Genomic DNA, 24,108 nt, shown 5'->3' on the forward strand with positions numbered 1-24,108 from the left:
ACGGGGACTAAGCAGTTAAAAGCCTTTTTTTTAAAAAATCAATTCACACTTTAACTTCACCCTTAGAATTAAAAGCAACATTGAGACTGGCAGCAAAAAGAAAATTGAAACAGATGAGCTTAATACTTGTAGGTAGCTTGTCCCATAGTGCTGTTCTCAGCCTGTATTAGGCTTTCTCCTCATGCCTCCTTAAGGGTATTAAGGACTAGATAAATGCAGAATCGTTCCTTTTTGCAGCGGCTGTGTGTTTAACAGCAGGTGATTTTGTGGTCTGTAGTGTCTACGTGCTGCTTTTTTATCAAGAGAAAATTACTAATCATTGTGGCCTTGTGAGAGGCATGCTTCTTCCAACTTAAGCACTTTTTTTTGGCAGAGAAACCTGAATGCAGAGATGTCCTTAATAGGCTCAGCCCCGGGATTTGACAAGTCTAATTGTTGAGTATTAAATGGAATAGCTATAATTATTCAGTTTGTGCCAAGTTGCGATCAAACAGATGTACATTTTTTATATACTGTATATTTTTTGTTGACCCTATTTATTTGTAATAATGGCAGAAAATGTTTTGTGTATTTCATTTGTTTGAAAGAGCATGCCTAATGTAAAAACTATTGTCTCTTTTTCTGATTACATTTTATATGACATGGGAGGGATAGTACTGATTAGAGCAGGATATGTTAGGAATCTGTAAAGGCGGAGAATTAACAGCAATCATGTCGGTGTTGCTGTGCCTATTTACTTCATCACTTGCTTAATGCTTTCTGGCTGTCTTGAAAATTGAAATTAACGATGAAATCCTAATGATTTCCCCTTGCCCCTTTGGTTAGAACTACCAATCTATGTTAGTGGTTTCTCATTTTTCTCGGATAGATGCATATTTGTTTTATTGAATTTTGCAAGCGATTTATAAACTGTGAAAGGAGAACATTTTTCTGTGTTACTGGATTAACGTTCGTAGCTTCCTGGTATAGATTTTTTCTGTGTATCAGATTGTAATTTTTAATTGGATCCCTTTAGCCCCTGGTAGTTTAGCTGGACAGAGTAAAGTTAAATGTGATATTATGTGACTGCAAATTATGAGCTAAATGGTACTGTGATGCCACGTCATAACAAAGAAATAGGGCACACCCATAAAAAGTCATTTTGTATTATTAGACAGCTCTCAATACACTGTGTAACTAACAGTATCTGCTAATCTAAAATCACAGGGTGCTCTTTTTGGGCCTTTGTTGCTGTTTTGCACCCGAGCCACCCAGTTTTAGCCATGGTTTTCACACCTTGTCAGTACGAGCACGAGTCGATTTAAAGCCTCACACCCTTTTCCCCGTGCTGTTCTGGCCCCAGGTGGACATGTTTGACGGCAGCTCTGTAGGAGGTGCGTGTTACAGGACTGTCTCTGTTCCTTTGCAGTGAAAAGCCGCATGCAGCAGGGCCTTATCTCCATAGCCGCACGGACGGTGATAACGCACCTCGTGAACCACCTGGGCCACTACCCCATGAGCGGGGGGCCGGCGATGCTCACCAGCCAGATCTGCGAGAACCAAGACAACCCTTACAGCGAGTGCCCCGAGCTCTCCACCGAGCTTTTCGAGAGCCCCAACCTGCAGTTTTTCGTGCTGAACAACACCACCCTGCTCTCCAGCCTGCAGATCCGGGCCGAGGACAACATCCCCGGGGGAGGCATGTCGGCTGGCCTCACCACGACCAGCTCGACCGTGCGGATCATCGTCCGGGATATTTCCGGCAAGTACTCCTGGGACTCGGCGATCCTGTACGGGCCTCCACACTGCAGCCAGCCTAGCCAGCCGCTCCGGTTCCTGGAGCCCCAGCCCCGCCAGGACGAGCCGGGCGATGAGGAGGCGCTGCAGGAGGACGGGGGCGAGGCGCAGGAAGAGGACGTGGAGATCCTAGAGGAGGAAGACAGCGAGGAAGAGGAAGGGCTGAAGGACTTCATGGCCCCCCTGGCCAAGCGGAGGTGCAGGGAGGCGGTGCCCTCCTGGGACTCCCTGCGAGACGACGAAGACGCTCTGGATGAGATGCTGCAGTACCTGGGCACCACCAGCCCCGAGTGCCTGCAGCGGGCGGGGGTACCCCTCAACACCCCGCCGCCGCCGCCCGGCTGCGTGTCGGAGAAGCAGGAGAACGACGTCATCAACGCCATCCTGAAGCAGCACACGGAGGAGAAGGACTTCGCTGAGCGGCGCAACAACGACCTCAACATGAGGGCCATGGAGCAGGAGGAGCCCGCCCCCCAGATGCCCCAGTCCGCCTTCTACTACTGCAGGCTGCTGCTCAACATCCTGGGCATGAACTCCTGGGAGAAGAGGTACGTGGCTGGGGCCCAGTGTGAGCCACACGGCGCACTCTTTAACTCTTCCCTGCAACTGCTGAATTCCAGTGCTGTCCTCTCTGTTTGTGCCGCTTTTCCTTTTAAACCAAACTGAAGGTCATCTGTTTTCAGACAACATTGAAAAGCACCCAATATGTTCAGCCAAGTACTAACACAGTATGTAGATATTGATGTCGGGTAACATTTTCTTATTTAATATTTCGGGGAGGCGTTCCTTAAAACTTTCCCGTTGTTCTCCACCCCAGGCTGTTTGGTTGTCACGGTATGTTTGTCTCTTCTGTCTTTGAAATTTTAAATTTTACAGTTAGCTCAGTGCAGTCAGTGTCTTGAAAAGATCAGGTAAACTTGACTAAAACTCGGATGAAATAACTGAATATGTCTAGCCGATCGTAGCTGGAGGAGATAGAGGCATTCTCACTTTTAATTGAATAGAGCTATTTACTTTTATAATTCCCATTTCACTGGCAGTAACACAGTACTGGAGTGTTGAGGTTCTATTCAGTTTCCTGCAACAAAAGACATCTTAACAGTTTGCTTGTATATAGAGATGTAATGAAAGGTGCATTATTTGTGTAGCAGCAGTAGTACATTTACTCATTACTAATATGCAAACTAAAAAAACACATTACTTTGAAATCCCACAATATGGGGTATTATATAAAAAAAGCTGGAGAAAGAGGGCTGGGGGCATTTTTTAATGAAGCATTGTCCTGCCCTTATTCTCTGGCATCTTTGCATTATTCATCCACAGTGGAAGACTAAGGCATTGCAATTCGCGTGTATTGTGTGCGTGTGTTATACCATGCTTTCATGCTGCTTTCAAAATAGCTTACTTTCAATGGAGAAAACGAAGACCATTACATTGTAACGAGGTAATAAAGAGATCTTCTCAAAGGAGGGGGTGGGGTGCAAAACAAAAAAGAGTTGCTATTTCATATTGTCAGCTTCCCTTTGATGTACTGAAACACCACAGCGTCCTGCCAGCCCTGCAGCCCTGCTGGTGGTGCTTGGCCAGGTTTTTATCCTCTGCTGGAGTGAACATGAGGAAACTCTGATATTCATCAAATAAAAACAGATTTCACTGCTGTGCTTTGGAATCCTGTGTGCGGAGCAAAGCAGAGTGTGTAGCTGAAGCTCCTAAAGACTTAGGCACATCAGAAAGGTTGCAAATCAGAGGAGGCCGTTTGGCCACCTAGCCTGTTTGGATTGAGAAATAATAAATAACTGAGAATCAGATGGAGGTGAAGAATCATTAGAATTGTGTACAGCCATGGGTTGACATCTGACATGCCTCCCAGTCAGATCAACTTGTCTTTTAACGCGCAGTTCATTCCAGGAAAGGGGAAGGTGTGACAAGCTTCTCGCTGCACACCGGCGGGTGTCTGGGAAACCACAGGAGTCACTACAGTGCTGCGCCATTTTTTTTGTTTGTTTCACTGAGACATTTTGTTTTGTCACTTCTGGAGACATTGAGGTGTTTCTTCAGAATATGGAGGAGAGTTTGACTTAATGTGCCATGTCCCCTTACAGCAGCAAATTTAGTGCATCTGGGCGCAGTGTGTGAATTAAGAAATTGACACTTGACTTTAGATATGTTCTTCTGTTTCATAAGTCCTTGTGAAGTCCATGCTCCCTGGCTCCCAGCAGAGAAAACATTAGGATCTTCAGGGTGATATGAGCTGGAGGAAAAAAAAAACTTTGAAACGCCGAATAACAACCGAAAAGACTTGTATGCGGACACCACAGACAGGCCCCTCACAGAGTGCCACATTTATATTTTGGGTTATTTGTATCCTGCAGTTGCTGTTCTGTTTATAGAAACATGTTCTTTCCTCTGGACCCGTGATAAAAGCAAGCAAACAGACAATTACCTAAATGTTACTTAATTACGGTAAATCTGTCTTAAGGTGGGATTTGTCAGTCAGTAAGTTGATAACTCTCTGAGTAATCACTTTCTGTTGATCCCGGACTCCTGTGTTCCTTTTTAAATCCAAACCTCAGGGACTGCTCAACGGTAGTCGTGTTTTCTCACTCTGCTGCGGAAGTGAGTGTTTCTGCGCAGTTTGAGTAGATTCTCTCGTGTGTCCCCATGGGCAAGGAGGTGACATTTTAATATTTTCATAAATCCTAATCCAGTTTTTTTTTTTTCTGTCATGCAAACACATTTTGTATTGGTTAATTAGTAGCATGTCATAGAAGCCTGTGATTTTCGAGGGTCTCCGTAATCCTCCCGCATAATGAGTTGATTAAAGCTTTAACTCTAAAAACTATAGGATTCTAGGGGGCAGATGAGGAGGACAATCTGCGCTTCAGTAGGAAGATGCCTGGAGAGTTGCCACCATGATGTAGGGACCTTAGCCACTGCAAAAAATGTGGTGACTGTCAAGAAGGGCCCTAACCTGACCTTCTGCGCCCGCCAGCACATTAGCACCCTGTCAGCACCAAACTATGCAAATTGCATGAAAATAATATGGGGAAAAAAAGAAATTAGGGGTGGGAGTGGGCAGGGATCTGGAAGAAAATGAAGCACAAAAATGAAAATGAGATATTGCCTTACACTTGGGCAGGTGCAGACCCTCTGAATAATTTACACCTCCCTTATAACATGCCGACTGTTGTGAAACCAAGTAATGAGGGGTTTTATAGACGCACACAGCTTCCTCCAGTGAGCTATCATTTGTCATTTGTCTCTGGCAGCTGTTGGACTGAACATTATTAATTTTCGATAGCAAACACTTGTTATATTTGAATTACATTTTGCTGACCCGCCCTGAGGCACAGACATAGTGTACCTACCGCATTAGCTCTGGCACCTTTTCACCTCCTGGGTCTTTGTCCCCCTGGTCACACTGACAGCAGTGAAGCTCTCCACTGACCACCTTGCTAGCTCAAGTTGGCAAAGAAATAGCTGTCTTTCATACTCACACACCTCTGCCACAAGGACCCTCAACAAATGAATTTTTTTATTTGTTTTGCAGCTTCTCCGACATCCCTGCCATTTTTTGTCTGTTTTAATCTTCACACGTCGTGTTCTTCTGCAGTGCCTCGAAACGTTACTGCTAAATAGCCTGATGCCCATTCGTGGTGACTCGTGTTGCCATGGTTGAGGCTCCTAAACTGTGCACGTTAAGAAGCCTGCATGGCTGTTAAGATGACAGCAGGGCCTGTTCAAAGTAATTGCCCACCTGCAAGGCAGGTTACATTTTGCATCCCCCTTTTTTGCACTGCTCATGTCTTGGCATCACCCCTGGATCTCAGGTCGGTTCCTTGATGTTGGAACGTTCCTCTGCGCTTCAATGTCAAGCTGAACTGCATTCTTTCTTTCTCACATGGGGGCAGGGGGGCACATTATATATTGAGAGGCATTAAAAAACAGAATAGGTGCCATTGATTCCAATATTCAGTGGTTGTGTTTTTAAGGCCTCTCAGTTCATAAGGCAGTGACCAATTGTATTAAACCAAAATAGTTTCTGATTTGGTTAACAAAAAATGTAGCCCTGTGTGTTGAAAGAAATTGTATGGCCTTGTGTTAAAACAGATCTATCAGGAAGGTCTAACTAACACTTCTCCTGTTTCTAGAAGAGGTGAAAGCTTTATTAAGGAATTAGAGTTGTTTTTGTGTTTAATTTTTACAGGAGTAGTTTCCACCTTCTCAAGAAGAATGAGAAGCTACTAAGAGAACTGAAGAATCTAGACTCCAGACAATGGTAATGTCAGCATATCATTCTGGTCAAAAGTTCTGCTGAATTAAATGCTGTTGTTGTTGTAATTTAAAAGTTTATCTGTCCCTCCTCAGTCGGGAAACACACAAGATAGCAGTGTTCTATGTTGCTGAAGGACAGGAGGACAAACACTCAATTCTGTCCAACACCAGCGGAAGTCAAGCTTATGAGGACTTCGTCTCGGGGTTGGGCTGGGAGGTAGGAGCCTGATTGATAAACCCTCTTTCACGCAATTACACAACAGATCCCTTGTAGTAATGATGTCCTGTAGTAATGGTATTCTGTTTAAACAAAAAAATGTGTGCAGATTGGTGTAAATGTACTCCTTTATCTCCAATTTGGAATCAACCATTTTCTGTGGCACGCTTCCTTCGGGTGCAGAATTTCCAAACCCATACCCAGTGCCCATATGATGATGACTGGGGACGCTGTGCGATGAGAGGTACCGTTCATTGGATGAGATGCTTAACTAATGTCCCCACTGATCGGTCATTTTACTTCCTATGGCACTGCTTGTAAAAGTAAATATGTTAACCCTGTTGTCCTGGCTAAACTCTACTGTTGGACTGTACAGTTTTGCTTTCCTTACATTCCTCCTTAATTCACAGGATCAATGAGTTTCTAAATCTTCCAGCAGATCTGCTGGGTATTGGGCTTGCTGGCACAGAGTGAGAGCTAAGCATCATCCATTGTGTGATCACTACCTGTATCCTGTACATAAAACCTCTTGACATTCTTTAGGGTAAAAAACACTGTATAAATACCTTTATTTTATTTTATGTTATTAACTAAAACAACCATATAAACTGAGTGGGGGACATGCCAGGATAGAGTTCTTGCATGTTTGTCCTGCTTCGTTTCTACAGACCTTTGTCAAAGCAGCTCATTTCTGCATACTTTCTGTTGCCATAAGGAGAACTAGGCTTTGATGGTTTTGAACTTTTTTTTTTGCATTCAGGTTAATCTGACAAACCACTGCGGCTTCATGGGGGGGCTTCAACGAAACAAAAGCACAGGACTAACCACTCCTTATTTTGCAACGTCTACTGTAGAAGTCATGTTTCACGTTTCAACAAGAATGCCCCCGGACTCTGATGATTCTTTGACAAAAAAGGTGAGTAAAATTAATTTACCACCAGATTTGTTTTTTTCCCTGAATGCTTTTCCTAGGGCTCTGGCCATTTTGTTCTGCAGTGGTTCCTTTGTACCATTTTTAAATACATTTTTTAACACATGAAAAGTTCTACAGAAGTCATTTAGTTCAGCTGGCTGCTGTTATTTCAGCATGCATCCATTTGCACAGGTTGAGCTCAGATGCGCTAATGGATAGCAATCAGTCTGCACATGTTGTACCCCAGTGACAGGCGACCTGCTTCCTATTGTTGTGACTTTCACAAATGTTCTCCAAAGTTTAACTGGAGAGAGCTTCCCTGGTGACTTCCTTTTTCTCTTTGGGGCATAAGGAAGAAAAGTCTCGAAGATCTCCGGGATTAAAAATGTTGCCGTACTGCTGCTTAGGCAAATTTAGCATTTGAACAATGTGAAGTCTCGATTTTTAAAGACTGCACTGCATACAGCACAACATCCTGCAAACAGGAGTAGACATGAGATTCGCTGCTAAAGGGCCATTTTCTCTTCGGCAGCAATCACCTTCTTTTTAATTATCCTCTCCCAATTTTTCTTCTCGGACAGCCTGGACAAAGCCTTTCCTCCCAGTCATGCTAACTTTATAGAGATGCTGCTGTTCCGTTCTGATTATCCCTTATAAATGCCTTTCTGTATTGGTATTTTTCTTAGCAGAAATCTAATAAATTCTGCATTAACAATAATGACTTCAGCTTTGCTGGTCGGATATCGGGCCTGGTGATATGCGTCCCAGTTCAGAATGAACAATTGGATACCATTAGGCTTGTCCCCTCGTTTCCTTCTACATATATCTTTGGAGGTGATAAGGTGCTAATCCGTTCAGCAGACTCATTAATGAGCGCAGACAGGAATGCAATATTGAAAGGGGGAGGGAACTGCTTGACCTCAGAGGGAAGTTCAGGGGACCTAATTGGATTATAACCATCAGCCAGTACAGAGAAATGGCCTTGCCTGTAGCTAACCAGAGCCATCAGTGTCGTCTTTTCATTTTGGATCTTGGGTCCGGGAAACGGTATTGCAGACAATGGCATAATTAGCTCTAATAAGCCGGCAGGGTTAGCTGTGAGGTTTAATTTCCCTCCTGTTGTTTTGCATGATTTATTCAAGGGGGCGTTTTTAGTTTGCATTTGGCACGGCTTTATTGGGGACTGATTTAAAAGGTTTTAAAAAGATACAGAAAACATAGTTCCGTGCTTTTAATGTGGAACTTAATTTCCTATTGTTCTGTTGTATCTCTAGTACAACACGGCTTTAGTTTTTTTATTTGTACTGGGGCTGGAGGTCACATTTTGTTCTGTCGTTTAAACAGCTCATCATCCTGTGCTTTCTTTGTCTGTTGGATTTCAGGTGTCGGTGTATCCGTTCATTTAGTCGTTCTCTATTTTTTTCTGAATACTTGGGTGAGAATTGGAGGAAGAGCCTGCATGTCTTAGCCTGCAGAGCACCAGAGCAGCCCTTCCCTTGTTCACTGCGAGCATTAAGATATAACTCGGAAGATATGTGTGCAAACTATGCAGAGGAAAGTGCTCCAGCTTAATGGTCTACATGAGCGAAACACTCAAGAGCAGGGGCGGGCAAACCTTCTACTCACTCCTGTAGGTTTGAGAGACCCCTTGCAGTTAGCACCTGATTAACACCTGCACAGCAGCATGGCGCTGCAGGACCAGGGCTGCCCACACCGGCCCTGACGCATCCTTAAATTAATATGTTTTTCTGAGAAATACTCTTCTGTGTGTTACAAACTGACAAGAAACGGGATTTATGGGACTGGTTGGTTTCATTTAAAGACTTTAAGGAATGACACTTTAAAACAGATGAAAGGAATTTGTGAGAATCCAAGCTGCACTATTTCAGATTTGGTGCCCGATTCCCAACCGTTGATTCGATTTCCTAAACGAAATGCTTGGCTTATCAGTGACAGCCTGGCTTTTATTTGCCATCCTTCATTGCATCAATTTTCAGAGGTATCAGGGAAAACAATCTGCTGTTCAGCCATTTAGTCACCACAGTGCATCTTCAAGGCCTGTCCCAGACCTGGAGGGCGACTCTTTAACTTGCACAGCACATGGCTGTAATGTATCCAAATTAGATTTGACCTGTCCCCCTGGTTAGGATTATATCATGACTCTTTAGGATTAAATGAAATTTGACCCGGTGGGGGAGACGGTATCCAGAAAGAGATCCACAGATAAAACCCTTAAACAACGTTAACCAGACACTAAAGTGTGTCAGCGCATCCAGCAGGCACAGTTTGTTTATTTATTGTTTGTTTTTCCATGTGTGTGCACACACTGAGAAGACAGGCCACAGAAAGGGTAAAATTGTCCCTTTCAGGACTGACGTTGTTAAATTATGTCTGGCCCGGCTATGATTGAGTATATACAGCAAGATGGATGAGGGACATCTAGACTGGTCCAGTTTGTGTCTTGGCTGTCATGCTTCAAGGTCAATGGGGACAGTCCAGTGTTGACAAAATTTTTTTTTTGTCAAACTTGCATTTTTGGCATCAAGAAATGTGTATGTACATGTCTGTCTATGTATGTGTTAAGAATATTATCTCGCAAAGCTTGACTGTATTATAAGTCCCTCTTTTTATAATATGATTATTTTAACATTTACTCGTCTGCTTTCTGCTCTAGTCTACCTGCCTGAGTAGTTTAGTTTTAGGCTGTTTAGTTTATTTACATTCCATTCAGGTACTGACCTGTTTTCATTTTTATTATTCCCAGACAGTTCTAAGGAATTAAACTGGAGTTTCACACTGTGGTATCCTTTGTAATTAATGGTCTCAATTACCAAAAATGATAAATGTATTTGGTAAAATGTGGCTCCCAAATGAGATGGACAATTACAAGTCTTCAATCCCGGAACATTGCATGTCAGCCTGCACACAGCAGCATCCAGGAAGGGCCTTTGACTATTGCACTATTAATGGAAGTGTTAAGTCCCATGGTCAAAATATTGTGCCTCCTGGGAAGCAGAAAGTTCTAATGTCTTTTTGCACGATGTATTGAAAAGCTTGTTTAAACAATCCCAAAGTTCTCATAAAAACAAAATGCCTAACGCACTATTTCTAAAGCTCGGGTTTTAAAAATGGAAGAAAAAAACCTCACCTTTCTGTGTGCTGACTCAAAGGACCAAACTTTTGCGTTCCTGCCCCCTGTGTTGTGCAGCTGAGGCACCTGGGTAATGACGAGGTGCACATTGTGTGGTCGGAGCACTCCCGGGACTACAGGAGGGGGATTATTCCCACGGAGTTCGGAGACGTTCTTATCGTCATCTACCCCATGAAGAACCACATGTACAGCATCCAGATCACAAAAAAGCCCGAGGTAGGGCATAGCCCCTTTCACCCTTTCAGGACAGGGCTCTAGGAGCAGGGAGCTGTTTGTTGCAGTTGAAGGCTACATGTTTAAGCCTCTCTAAAATTGTCAGCCAGTCCAGTTTTATCTGGAAAACTAATGGTCGCATGTTGTGACCATGAAAGTAACGATCAGAAGTTTTGAGTAGTTGCAATGATGAATGATAGATTCTTTGCAAAGCTAGTTTAAATGATTTTGGTTATTCAGGTTAGCCAAATATGTGGGATAAATGGATAAATAAGAGCAGTTCAATACATACATGTATGTGCAATAAATTCTACCTTGCTCCTCAGTTATTTGCAGCGTAATTTAATAAATAAAATGTCTTGAATCAAATTCCGGTATTGGAAGATAAAATGCAAGCTTTCCTATTCTGGTTTATCCCAGTCTGCGGAAATGCAAAAAGATAAGTGGATAAAGACCAGGGAGGTCTGGCAAGTATAAATGCCAATTCATGTACTAAAATAACATAATAATGACATTTTCTTTGTAAGGGATTGTTTTTTTCTGTATTTCTATGCACATCAGGAACCATCTCATCTTGAGTCACATGTATTAAAAATCCAGGTTTTTTTTTTAATAAACTATAGCAGTGTTTGGATTTTTAACTTGGAGAAGTTTGAGAAGAATTTTTCATTTCCTGGAATTCGAAGCAAAAAAAACTTTCCAAAATGTGCTTTTGTCAAATGAGGCGTCTCCACCTTACCTCCAAGCATGTTAACTGTCATTTCTTCAGTACTTTTGACTTGCAGGAGTCGCAGACCGGAAACCTTTCTGAGTGGTTTTTCATCAATTAGGTCCCGTTTTTTGGTCCGCTGTTTGACGGTGCCATCGTGGATGAGAAGGTTCTGCCCACGCTGGTGAGGGCCACAGCTATCAACGCCAGCCGGGCTCTGAAGTCCCTCATTCCCCTCTTCCAGAACTTGTATCCTTTCTGTCTGCGCCTTCAACACTAAGCTTCCGGCCACGGAAAGGTAACACAGGGGTGGTTTCCAGAAGGGTGATTTAGCGGTGCTTACTGCTGCTGTACTGTTAGACGCTTCACGGACACAGAGCAGATTTCAGTGCAAATAAAGGTATTTCCACAGTGCTGTCAGAGTATAGCTCTCGCCCTTCTGCCCACCCCTGTGATTGTTACAGTTGAACTGTGAAATATAGTTGGACAGCATGGGTTTATGTGATCACAGTCCATTGAATAATACTCATCCCTGAGTGCTTTAGAAAGGAAATAAATATCCTAACTTTTTTTTTGTTGTTTTTATAGTAATATATTGTTTGTGAGTGTATACCTCCTCGTACGAAGAGACATTTCTCACTCAAGTCGAGCCTGAGCTGATGAGACAGAGCTGCAGATGGGCACAGGCATGCTGTATTGATCAAGCTTAATGGCATTACAGACCTCCTCTCTCAGTGCCATGCCGCCTCATGCTTCTGTTGCAAAGAATTGACAGCAGCTTTGTTTCATAACCAAGGAGGAAAATGAGAGAATTTTGACTGCTCAATAAATATTGACATCTTATTTTCTTCTCCAGAACCTGTAGACATTACATTCTATATGAAATGTGCTATAGACAGTGTGGCTCTGAATTATCGGCACTGATCCTTGTTGCCTGCCTGTGCCGAAGGAAAATGATTTGCTTTGAAATGCTATAGCAATTTAAGTTTTTTTTTATTATTATTATAGTTAAGGCACATGAGAGTCAATCCCGTGGTAAGGACCAAAGACGGTGCTTATTATTTTTCTTTTAGAATTAAATTGCCTCATTTTAGCACTGTTTGAGGCAGTTAACTACTTTACAAAATTGTGTAGGTTTTCAACTTTTTTTTTTCCTCTAGGGGATACAGAAACAGCTAGAGACCAGTCAACCTGTCATGCTGTTCGGTAAAATATCTTTAATTAAAGTATTTAGGCCTTAATTCTGTTGCCATGTTCATATAGCATTGACAGAACTGGGTTTGATACAATTTAGGCCATGGTTTCAGACCCTTCTGGGAACTAAGTTCAAACTATACAGACCGGTTGCATATTATATTCTAGTACAATATGTACTTCATTGCTGGAGGATGACTTTTTTGTCTTGTTGCGTTGATGCACATTAGCAAGTTGTAGTGGGTGACCACTCCTGGAAAACTTGTGGAGTATATTGTCCCTAATCCTGCTGATACTCCTGTCCTCCTCTTTAAAAGGTTGTCCTCCTTGTTGTTTCTAAAAAATTCCACAGCCAGAAAGAAATGTTCTCATCTGACTTGTCCTCAAAGCAAAAAAACATTGTTTGGCTCAGCTTGAGTCTTAGCTCCGAGCAATCTTGCCCATCTGTGTATCTATGCTGTGCTCAATACAGGAGTGCAGTATTGATTGGCGTGTGTTGCACGGGTCGATCATTCTGACAGCCAGAATTACAGTCATCTGTCATTATCGACGGATGTCTTTCCAGCCCGATCTCTCCCTAGCCTGTCCTGTCTTATCTTGCTTTGGTTATAATTGGACTACATTTAGTTGAAAACTCTGATTGTTTTGTCATGGAAAAGGGTGCTTTATGCTGGTGATTGTGTCCCCTGTGTCAAATGTAATGGCTTGATCAAGCAATTAGACTTTTAATGCATCACAGGGGAGTGAAGAGTAGATAGGATTTGAAGTAACGATTGGGCCCGAGGGAAAAGTACAGGCTAGATCTATTACTTACCTGTTGATACCGTTGACAGAAGCAGGAATTTTTCTGTAGTGAATAATTCCAAAGCACGGCTTTAAATGCCTTTGATTTGAGCCACTGGAGACTGCAGATTACAATAACATCTGTGTTGTCTAATTGAGCTCTTTAGAAAGGACTTTTAAAGAAACTCAGAGTAGTTAACCGTTATTCCTCTGTTTTTAGTCAATGATGAAACTCCTTAGTTATTTATTAAATGCTTTATTAATTTGTTCATAATAGCACAAGGTTTTATGTATCTCTTACCAGATAAGTTAATGCAGCGTAAATGAATAGCTTCAAGGCACATTATTAAACGTGTCATAAAACCCGAAAGTGTGAAAATATGTGCTATCATTGTGGTCCATTTGCTGGCTGACGCACTCTAATTTCAGAACAGTAGGTAACACATCAACAAGAAGCTCAAGTACTAAGTGAATAACCCAGAGAGCGCCACACAATTATCTTTTGTTGGGTGGTGGTGCTAACACAGCAATGTGATTAGCTTGAAAGAAAAGAGCCTCTTTGGAAACCACTGTTTTCTTTGAACACACTGCAGTTGAGGCTCATCTAATGACATCAAAAGAGTGACACTTTTAAAATATGCTTCTTCTTTTTTTTACCCACTGATCCCTTTTTTCTATAAGATAGCGTGACCAATAAGTTTAAAAAATAAGCACATCATCAGCATCGCATCAATCAGTTTTAAAAGGTTAGTTTTTGCCTCTACGCATTTCCCCTTGAGTCATATTGGGTCCCCTTGGCCAATAGATGTTCCCATCTGCCTGTAGATCCCATTAATCCATCATTCACCATGACTGTGAAATTTACACTTTAAAGCAAAAATTGCTTCTGGATGGAAAAACTGTAAAGGGCTAATTGGCTATAGTACGAATATAAATCGGATTGTAGTGGACAGACAGCTCCACTACAAAAAATAAATTAGAATTACAAAGTCTAGAGTAAAAAAAAAAAGTCATGACTCCGATGTGTTAGATTTAGTGGAAATCTAAGAGGCTGCACTTCATTTATATTGTAGGTTAGAGCTGCAGTGTGGGTTCAGTCTGTGCAAACGATGCCTAAAAAAGTACACCTTATGTGGTGACATTGCCACGATGTCCCTTGTGTTCTTGCTTTCTGATCGAAAGATATGTGTGTGTCTGACCTCCTTTCCCCTGCGTCGTGTTGGTCTTGCTCTTACAGCTGGTGGGCCATTTGGTTAGAGAGTCCCAGCTAGCATTTTTAGGAGTGGAATCAGAATCGTGCCTCGGGTCCCACACCCCTGTTTTATTCTTTCTTCCCTTCCGACTGATCTGCCTAGCTTGGGAGCTGGGGTGGGGGGGGGGGGAGGGGTGGTTAGACACACAAGCTGTTTGGAAGACAAAAAAAAATTGAAACTCAGCAAGCTACAGCCACCATCCATCTGTTGTAGGCCAATTGTGGAGACCGGGACACAATAAAAAGAAAAAAGACAGGGACGCTAAGCAGCTTCCCTATTGGACTGCCGCTCCAGTGGTGTGTGTGAGAGGGAAGCGGTGAAGTGGGAATTGAAGCTGGGTGACAGCGGCTCCTGATTCTCTGTGATAAAGCTGCCGGGCTGCTGGGGTCAGCATATGGCTTGGCGTGATAGGCAGAGCTTGGGTCAGTGCCTTCTCCCTCCGATTCTGGCTTCCAAAAGGCAAGTGAGCCGATGAAACCTGGCTCGGGGTCTCATTGTTTCGCGGCTCTTCAGCACCACAGCCAGATAGGAACATGTCCTCCGGTTTGCCTCGCCAGCTCTCACAATAGGCCCATTGTGCCATCGCAAACGCTTTGACCTGCTGTGGCTCAGGGGCAGGGGCTGGGGGGAGGAGGGTGGGCAACTTTGTCTTTCCGATCGCTGCCTGTTGGTGGGAAAATAAGAAAAAAAAGCAGTTTAGATCTAATCTCTTTACAGTATTTGCTTGCAGTGGTTACTTCTAAAGGCTTCTGGCCACTGATTAATTTTTCATTAGAATGGGAAGAGAGCATTGAATAGAAAAAATAGAGTAATTAATTGATGGGGTACTGGACCAGATAGTATTTTGTTTTTCAGGGATGAATGCAATTGAAGTCATTTTAGTCTAATTAAGCAATCACAATCATGCAAGCAAACAATACCCAGTTACCATTAACAGGCCTGGCTCTTTAAATTGAATTAAAGTCTGTGATTATCGTGCAGTTACAGTTCAGAAGCTGAGTGGGATAGTTACATTCTGCATTTGTACATGTAGTGTCACGGCTTAGACATTGTTTTGCCCTGTAGAACAGATAGGTAGAACAGGACCTCAGAAACTTTACTACAAAGTATTTGATTGTCAAGTTTTTAAAGGACATGTCTGCAGTGGTGACCAGCAATGTATGTGTTACTAGAAAAAATGATCTAAATTCCAAGGAGGATACTGAGGCTGATCTGTAGGTCTCGGAGACGAGATGTTCAGACAACATATGTGCCTTAAAATACCGTCGATTGAAGGAAAGCTAGGAGATTGCTTTTAGGCAACGCAGCAGTTCTTTAATCCTGTGCAATGAGCAGGTGAATAGTATTTTATTGTTATTTAGCACTCTTTTCTATGTTGAGAAATACTTTTTTTGTTATTTACAGGATGAAGGTAAGCAAAGCAGGAACCCTTTTTTCAAGTACACGCATTTAATTGTGCAATTGTTTGTCTGTCTATGTAATTGCAATACTAACAATACTTTTCATGTGGTCTGTTCGGGCTTGTCCTGTTCCATCACCTCAATGAAAGTAGTGTAAAAGAAGAGAGACAATACATGTTCATTCCCTTTCATAAATGTTTTAAAGAGTATTTTTGTAGTGCAAACAGAAAAACACAAACCAGTAAAGTTAATGTGCATCAAATCAAAATTGTCATCTAATTATTAGGAATATCAGTATAACTTGAAAATAGATGTTTTATTTTTAGTTACTTGTTCTTGTATGTATATATTGACATATTCTTAAAAAGTATAAGGGTTGGAAAAACAATAGCCTGAAGGGGAAAAGCTGTCACATTAATTAATCCCACAGATTTAAAGATATAACTACAAAATACATCAAGATCGGCATTTTATAGGCTGGATTGCATTTAAGTCAAGATTAATAGGTAGAAATTTGATGTTGAACTCCAGTCCCAGATCTTGTCAAGCTCCCTGAGGCTCAATGCATTAGTCAGGCCAATCTGTTGCTAATCTTGAATGCTGTGACATTGGTTTTAATGACAGGTTATGGAGGCTTGTTACAGCTCATCCTGGTAATAAAATCACTTTTATGGCTCTGATAGAAGGAGCATTAGATGGAAAAATAACCAGATTACAGTGCACTTGGGCTCACATAGATGTCTGTAATTACAGTCTGTAAAATATCTGAAATTGAATTATTTATATTATTTTTTCTGACTTTTTTGAGTGAAAATAAAAACATTCTCTACAATTTAAAGATATTGCCCTTCTTGTTCATTTTCATGGTTTACAGTTATAATTTTGTAAGATAAGTACAATCCCTGAATTCTTACAGATAGATTTTTTTAATCATCTGATGGTTCAGTATTATTTATCTAAATGACAGACTTAAAGAAAGGTTTCTTTTGTGTGTGTTTGGGTGACTTTTGGGCAATTTGTTTAATTAGTTCATAGTGAAGGCTTAATAAGGTAAGAACTCGTGTTGGGTTTTTTTTGTGGAGAAGAAGAAAACTATTTTGGAGTGGCCATATTTATGTACTAAAACTGTAAAAGGCAAGCCTTTTGTGTTTTTATTATAATTGCACCTTTCCTAAAAATATACAGCGTCAACTCTGAGCGTTTCACAACTTCAGAAAGTGTTAAAATTGCTTATTAATATTCATATATCCTGTAATTCACAGTGACATCTGCTTGCTCTTAAAACAGTGGTGAAAGGCGTTTCTTGTGATACGCAGTATCTGTTGTGTAACACTTCTACAACTTCAAAGTGCAGTTCTAACCAGCCCGCTGACTGTGTTCCAGAGTGTGCCCTTGAAGAATGACTTGAAAAATGCTTTCTGTTTAGAACAGCTCTTTACTTCCTGCTTTGACCATGTGAGATCAGTAGCCTTATGTTTTATATCAGCAGGTACTTTCTACAGCTCTTTCTGGTCTTTAACTTCTGAAATGGCTTCATCACTCTCTGCCAGTTCACACATGGCTTTGTCTGAGGCATCTCTGCAGTGGTTTCTTCCCTATTCTTCAGCTCTCTGCCCTTACGTTACTAATGAGAACCTAACTGCCAGCAAAAAAATCCTTTCCAAGTAGAAGGCAGATGTTTTGGGACTTTCCAGCAGATGTTTAAATTCCATTTAGCTTGCAGCTTTGTGATTAAAAGGAATAGGTACTGCAGATAAAAAAAAAATGCTTTATGTGATTGCAAATGCATCATCAGCAGGACAATAATGCTTCCGAATCCAGGTTCTTCAACACAAAATTGTAATTATAGAGAAATTAATTTACAGAATACATGCTAGTCTAAAATGAGAGGTTTTTAATGAATAAGAGTGGAGGAGATCTTGGCGCAAATGCCAGGGCTTTGAGCAGCGCTTTTGAAAACATGTTCTCTGTGTCTCCATGTGCTTCCAGTGGATGACACCTGTAGTTCTGTATTTAAGATTAGATTGGAAAGGTGGCATTAACTACCCATGGAAATCTCAATGTATGCCTGTATATGCTCAATGCACTGTACAGTGTCAATAGCATTATAATAGAGAGCTCAATTTGAAACGACAGCTGAAGATCAATTATATACATTCCTGCCAATTTTCGACAATTAATTCTAGGTGACAATTCTGAGATTTATTTTTTTTTGTTTTGGTGGGGAGGTCAGACGAGGTCGGAGTCTTATCTGGTGGAGGCTGGCTTTAATTGGGGCTTCTCTTGGCTGTGCCTGTGCACCTGTTGTGTGGGGCTCCAGTCAGCTGGCAGGTCCAGAGGAGCCCAGATAAAGACAGGACCAGGTGTCCTGCCTGGCGCTCTTAATTGAGCTACAGTGTAAACAATACACACTTCGCAATGTGGCTAAAGGCATGGATTAGAGCCGGAGGTTTCCTGGCTATGCGGAATCTCTCGTCTTTTCAATTGGAGAACCCAGCTAAATCCCACTTAAGGTCTTAAGCAGGCGAACACTGTCGGAGAGCGGCGAAGAAAATAGAGAATTAAAACCAGTATTTTTAGTTGTCCTGCAACCCTGTATCTTGGTTATACAAATGCCTCTGCCTGCTAGCCCTTCACTTGGATTTGTTTTAACAGAGTTAACAAACAGGTGTACAGTAAGTTATCAACAAGGTATTTTAAGCGGCATCTTCATATAAGTTACAGACATACTGATAAAGAGCTATTTGTGTGGATTGCAGTATTGCATATTGTATTAGTAGTACTAGCAACAGAACTGATATGATTGTGTTCAGTTGTAATCAAAGATAACTGCTGCTCAGTGGTGCCTAGAATAAACTTTTTAAGGGATGACATTTTTCTTGCGAGATGGTCTGTTTTTGATCATCTGATGTAATGGATTTTATTAGGAAATTAAATGCACCCTAGTCTTTTAAATTAGCATTATAAAGAGCAAGCTCTTTCACTAAGCCTGGATTAAATAATTCTAAACCTCTGCCGCAGCTTCCATGTAAACGGCACCACTCTAGAAATCCATCCCCTTGCCTTTTACAACAAATGGCCATGATGAAAAAGGTCAGCAGTCCATTTTGCTTTGAAAATAAACCCGTTGTGGAGCTCAGCTGCTTTATGAGACTGCTCTTGTCAGAGGAGACCAAGGCCCTGTTCTTTAAAAGGAAACAGCTTGTTTAGATAGCAGCTAGTTCTCCTGTGGTCTGCCAGCTTTTTTCTCTTCCTGGCAAGCACCATGAGCGTGAAAAAAAGGAATGATCAATTGGGAAGCTATCAGTACCAGCATGTTCAGAGTGGTGAATTAACACACCACTGGGAATATTTCTGGGACCCACCAAGATACTTCACTTGTAATGTGCTAACAAGCTCATTTTTGGTATCTCTTCAGTGGTAATTTCTCTCTTTCCTGAGAGAGCCTGGAGTTGAGTGCACCAGACATAATGAAAAGCTCAGTAGGAGGGAGAAGCAAGAGGCAATTTTTTTCCCTTTTCAGCCAAATAGAAAATGAGTTTCTGGTAATACACAAAGGCCAGCTTTTTTCTTCCATACAAGAGTGACTGCTGCGAACCGAAGGACTCTATTAACTACGGAAAAACCAGCAGCTGTGACGTTTCTCTAAAAAAGATACTTTCCTTTAACAAGCTGTTAAAAAAATGCCCTTCAGAAATCCAATTACAGTATATCTAGGCTGGGGCTATTGGGGTTGATGTGTAATGCAAAAATATGTGTTTTTTTCTTTTTTTTATACAAAGTGCATCTTATGTTAACATAAAGGAGGATTTGTTGTCTTGGTGACAAGGTAGCACTAACACATACCCTGAGGTGAAGCACTGAACAAAGAGACAGAGCCTTAAAAAGACAAACCTGCAGTGCCTTGTCTTCCAACCATCTGGAAAGTCTGAGTCTGCAGGTTTACGGTATTTTTTATAAGTTGAAAGACTGTTTATCGTTTGTATAGGCAGTGTCAAGAGATTTCAGCACTTCATGTTTTCGAGGTAGATCTGAAACTAGGCCACTGGAGTTGGTGTTTTGTAACACTTTGTTCTGTTTCTAGAGCCTGGGAATGTATCATCATCACATCTGTCAATAGCAGCTTATCCAGTTCAGGGTCATGATGGCCCAGAGCCTATCCCAGGAAGCACTGGGCTAAAGGAGGATTGTACCCGGGTTGTGATGCCAGTCCATTGCAGGGCACGCACTCACACCAGGACCAATTTACAGAAGCTAGTTTCCTGTGGGAGGAAACCGGAGCACTTGGAGGAAACCCATGTGAACATGGGAGAACATGCAAACTCCACGTGCCACAATGCCTCCACCTGACATGTATATGATTTAAAATTTAATATCACTTATAGAATTCAATATAAACCAGGTCAAGCACTTCTACAAAGCTTCATTTTTTATAAAAAAAACTTCCTGAATTAAAAAATACTTCAGCACCAGGGAAACAAATGGGACTTACTGTTTGTTGAGTTTGATCTTGAAGGTGTGTATACATGTTCACACACATGGTGTGTTTGCTCTTGACACAATCCTAATTTCTCTGTACTGACTCCATCATGCTATTTGAAAAGTTTGCTGAGTTTTGATGCAGTGGTGGGCATAGGGTGACGAAAAAAGAAAACTAGTTGGAAGTTTGTGTTTTTTGGGGGGAAGGGTAGTGAATTTCTCAGTTTCAGAGGTACAAGGTTTGCAAGCCAGCGTGTTGGCTTCTGTCCTGATAATTGCATTCAGCTGCCTGCTGCTTCACGATCAACAGTCTCTTGCTTAGCTGCTGCTGAGCGAGAAGGAAATGCTCTCCCACACACAGTCGGCTGCACACAGCCTCGCCGTGAGCCGGGAGGAAGGAGGCTGAGCTCTACAGGTCTGGCAAGGCCTCCCTCTGAACACCACTGGCACTGTGGCGCTGTAGAAACACTGTTGTGAGTGGAGATGGGGGCATGTCTGGCATCTACTGCGCTGTGTCATGTATCGGACCAGGAGACAGTTCCGTGTTGTGACAGGGGTTGTGAAAGTGTGGGACAAAGTTCCAGTCATGTTGTGAGCCAGATATACGGGCTTGATTCGAGAAACGGCTAGATCGACATTCTTGGATCAAATAGTCGCTAAATATCAAACAGGCCAAATGGACTCCTCTTGTTTGTAAGTGTAACTCCTGGTATACTTATAACCTACTATCAAATTCCATGTACTGAATTCCCAGGGCCCTTCTGTGCATGTCTGCATTACAGTTTCAGTCTGGCAGATAAAGTGAACTGTCTTTTGCACTTCAGAGGGCTACAGAACATGCTCTTCTTACCCATGAACTGGTTAAGGTGAAAATGCTTCCCAATAATGTTTTCACTCAGCTAACTTCAGCTTCTTAGAAAAAGGACTGTAGTCTAGGCTATAGTCACAGGCTTTCCTCTTTATACACTGACGGTTTGTTAAAAGACATTTTTATTGATTCACATATTGGCAAGATTTGTTTTCCAGGGTTACAATCTAGAATGTGAAGAGGCATTGGGGAGTGTTTGGTGAGAATTTAGTTTTAGTTAGGTTTTAGGGGGTAAATACTGTATGTATAGTTTTTTTTATTAAAGTATATATCAGATAAATAGGCATGTAAACACTGTTTCTGTGTTGTTAGTGTAAAACAGATAAACTAGCTACCAGGTATAAAAATGTGCACTCTTCACTTGTCATAACCTGACAGATTCTTTTCAACTAGTGGACATTACGAATATCACAGGGTGATGAAAGTGCATCCAAGCCAGGGGATTACAGCTGAGAGCCTCTTTGAAGCCCAAGTAGTCTTTCTTTGCCGTACTTTCCTCTGCAACACTCTGCCTTCTTTCTTGTTCAGTTAAATCCGTCCTCTTGCCCTTTGCCACAAAGGGCCATGATGGAACAATGTCAGCGGTCCATCTTGCTTTGAAAACCACCCTGTTGTGGAGCTCAGCTGCTTTTGGAGACTGCCCCTGTCAGGGGAGTGGGCAGAGGTGAAGTTTCAGTGAAACCGGAGCTTTCTCGTCGCGTTGCCCTGGGCGGCGGAGTTTGGGAATGGTGCGCTGTCCTGTCGAAAGCTCAGTTCGTCCTTGACCAGTCTCCCCAGCTACGAGGAGAGGGCGCGCTATCTGGAGACCATTGTGCAGCACCACCTGGAGCCCACCACCTTCGAGGACTATGCCGCTCAGGTCTTCTGTCCAGCCCCCTTCCACCACCTCCCTGCAGATGCAGGTAAGACGCCCACCTCAGCCAGTCGCAGCCAGTCAGTCCATCTGCAGGCTGAGCACATGTCAGAATTCACCTGGAATCCCCAGTGTTCCCCCTAAAGCTGATGCAGCATATTATTGTTCACTTGGCTTTTGTGGATTGCTTTGTAATTGGGGAGAGTAAGAGGACTAAGTATATTATATAAAGCTGCATTATTCTTCTTCTTATTATTAGAGGCTTATTACTTAATGTACATAAGCAGACAGGATTGAACTACTGTCTAGAGCTCTTTTATATACAGTAACTTAACCTCGGCTTGTAGTACTTAGGTTTTACAAGCTGGAAAATTAAACAGTAAATGAAGATGATGAAACACATTAAGAGACGCTCTATAATTAGACACTTGTTGCTATAGTAATTGCACAAAAGCCAATTTGTCAAATTTGTCAGAAATATTTCTGACTATGAATATTGTGTAATAAAATCTCAGTTCATCCCAGGAAGGATACATGATTCCTTCCTGATTTATTACTTCAGATGTGCAACTTGGAACAGTCTGTTAAAATGATGCTCTGCATTTAAGTTATTAGTCACCTTTCAAAAACATAGTGTGTGCTGCAAACTGTTTACGTCTCTTGGTAAATGCAGTTGTAGGTTTTTTAATTAATTGTTGTAAAACAACAGTCATTCAGTAATTATTACAAATTTACTCCTAACTTTTAGGATGTAGTTTACAGTTTCAGTTTTAAAATGCACTTAGCGGAATTAGTGACGGTTTATAACTGGTGTCCAAACATCCTCAGAACATTGATAGTACAATTTGGCATTCACTTTTTGTGAATAAAATGTAAAATTGTATTATAGAATGTATAATGTTTAAAAACATTTTTCAACAGTTTACTATACTCTTCTACTAATTTGATAGTCTTTCCCAGACAATCCTCTGCCTTATACTGGGTTTACAGTGTCCTCTGTATTCTGCCCTTATTCATGAGACTGTAGCATGTATTATTTGTTATGAAATAGTCTAAATCAATTCAATGTGCGACTCGTTTAAAAGAACATCGTTTTGACATTTTGCGATGTTCATTTTAAAAGGGGGAGGATTTGAATACTGTAAACATCCACAATACAGATTCCATTGTGAACAGAGCCACACCAACTGTTTTTTTAATTTATGAATTGTAGTTTAGTTCATTTTTTTTTTCATAATTCATTTCTAAATTATCAACATACATAAAAAAATTAAAGGGTCACTTAAGCATAAGGAAAAACTGTGTCAGATGAATGGTGTGACTCCAAGATAAAAACTGCTGTCTTTCTTCCGGTCCAGCACCTGACTCAGGTGTCTGGGGAGATGACTGTTTTGGGTGTCTCCCTGGGTGAAGCACAAACACAGCGGTGATGCGCTGTGCTCCCAGTGGAGAAGTGGCTCAGTAGTACGTGATTTACCTGCAGTGTCCGCTGGGGGCAGCAGGCGGAGTATTTCCACAAGGATGTTGCCAAGAGAGAAAACAGAACCACGTGGCCTCGCCAGCCAGTCCGCCTTCACCCTGGCGTACAGCGGTACTGCACAGTGTCACATACAGAAGAGGTGTAGACCATGTCAAAGTCTTGTAACTCAAAACAGTTGAGGAGGTGATTTGGCAGCTGCGATTTGATCATCACTTGTTCCTGTCAGTTTATGCCGCTCCTAGAGAAATTGCTCCTAGAGCCTACTCCTCAGAGGTTTCCTCACTAATCCCTGCAGACTGAACTAGGACTGATCAGTCTGCGTCCTGTACGCTGGTCAAGTTCAGGTGTTAGGAAGCACACAATATCTCTACGCTGCTGCCTGAGCTCTGGCCATAGTTGTAGCTTCCTTGGATACAGATAGCTGGGCCAGTGTGGTGTGGTGCCTGTGCTTAAATAGCCAAATGGGAGTAGTTAACATTGACACAGAGCTTCCTGCACTTGCTGCGAGGTTCCTCTGAGCACTGCAGTGGTCCTCCAGAAGCCT

The 24,108-nt window shown here is 41.9% G+C and overlaps 1 protein-coding gene across 6 annotated transcripts in view; it reads left to right on the forward strand.

Annotated features, from left to right (window-relative positions):
• ralgapa1 (Ral GTPase activating protein catalytic subunit alpha 1) overlaps positions 1-24,108 on the forward strand; it is a 66,806-nt gene that overhangs the window by 36,410 nt on the left and 6,288 nt on the right. For 5 of the 6 annotated variants that reach the window (XM_088925040.1, XM_088925038.1, XM_088925036.1 and 2 more), the window contains exons 33-39: positions 1,409-2,324; positions 5,984-6,055; positions 6,145-6,268; positions 7,029-7,184; positions 10,390-10,548; positions 11,376-11,503; positions 22,009-22,133. In XM_088925040.1, the coding sequence (XP_088781166.1) occupies positions 1,409-2,324; positions 5,984-6,055; positions 6,145-6,268; positions 7,029-7,184; positions 10,390-10,548; positions 11,376-11,503; positions 22,009-22,133 (1,680 nt within the window). Of the gene's footprint in view, positions 1-1,408; positions 2,325-5,983; positions 6,056-6,144; positions 6,269-7,028; positions 7,185-9,945; positions 10,038-10,389; positions 10,549-11,375; positions 11,504-22,008; positions 22,134-24,108 lie in introns of those variants that run through there. The other variant, XM_088925039.1, reaches the window with a different exon arrangement.

This window comes from Atractosteus spatula, chromosome 9 (genome assembly GCF_055471065.1).
Source record: "Atractosteus spatula isolate fAtrSpa1 chromosome 9, fAtrSpa1.hap1, whole genome shotgun sequence".
In the NCBI taxonomy this organism is placed as follows: domain Eukaryota; kingdom Metazoa; phylum Chordata; class Actinopteri; order Semionotiformes; family Lepisosteidae; genus Atractosteus; species Atractosteus spatula.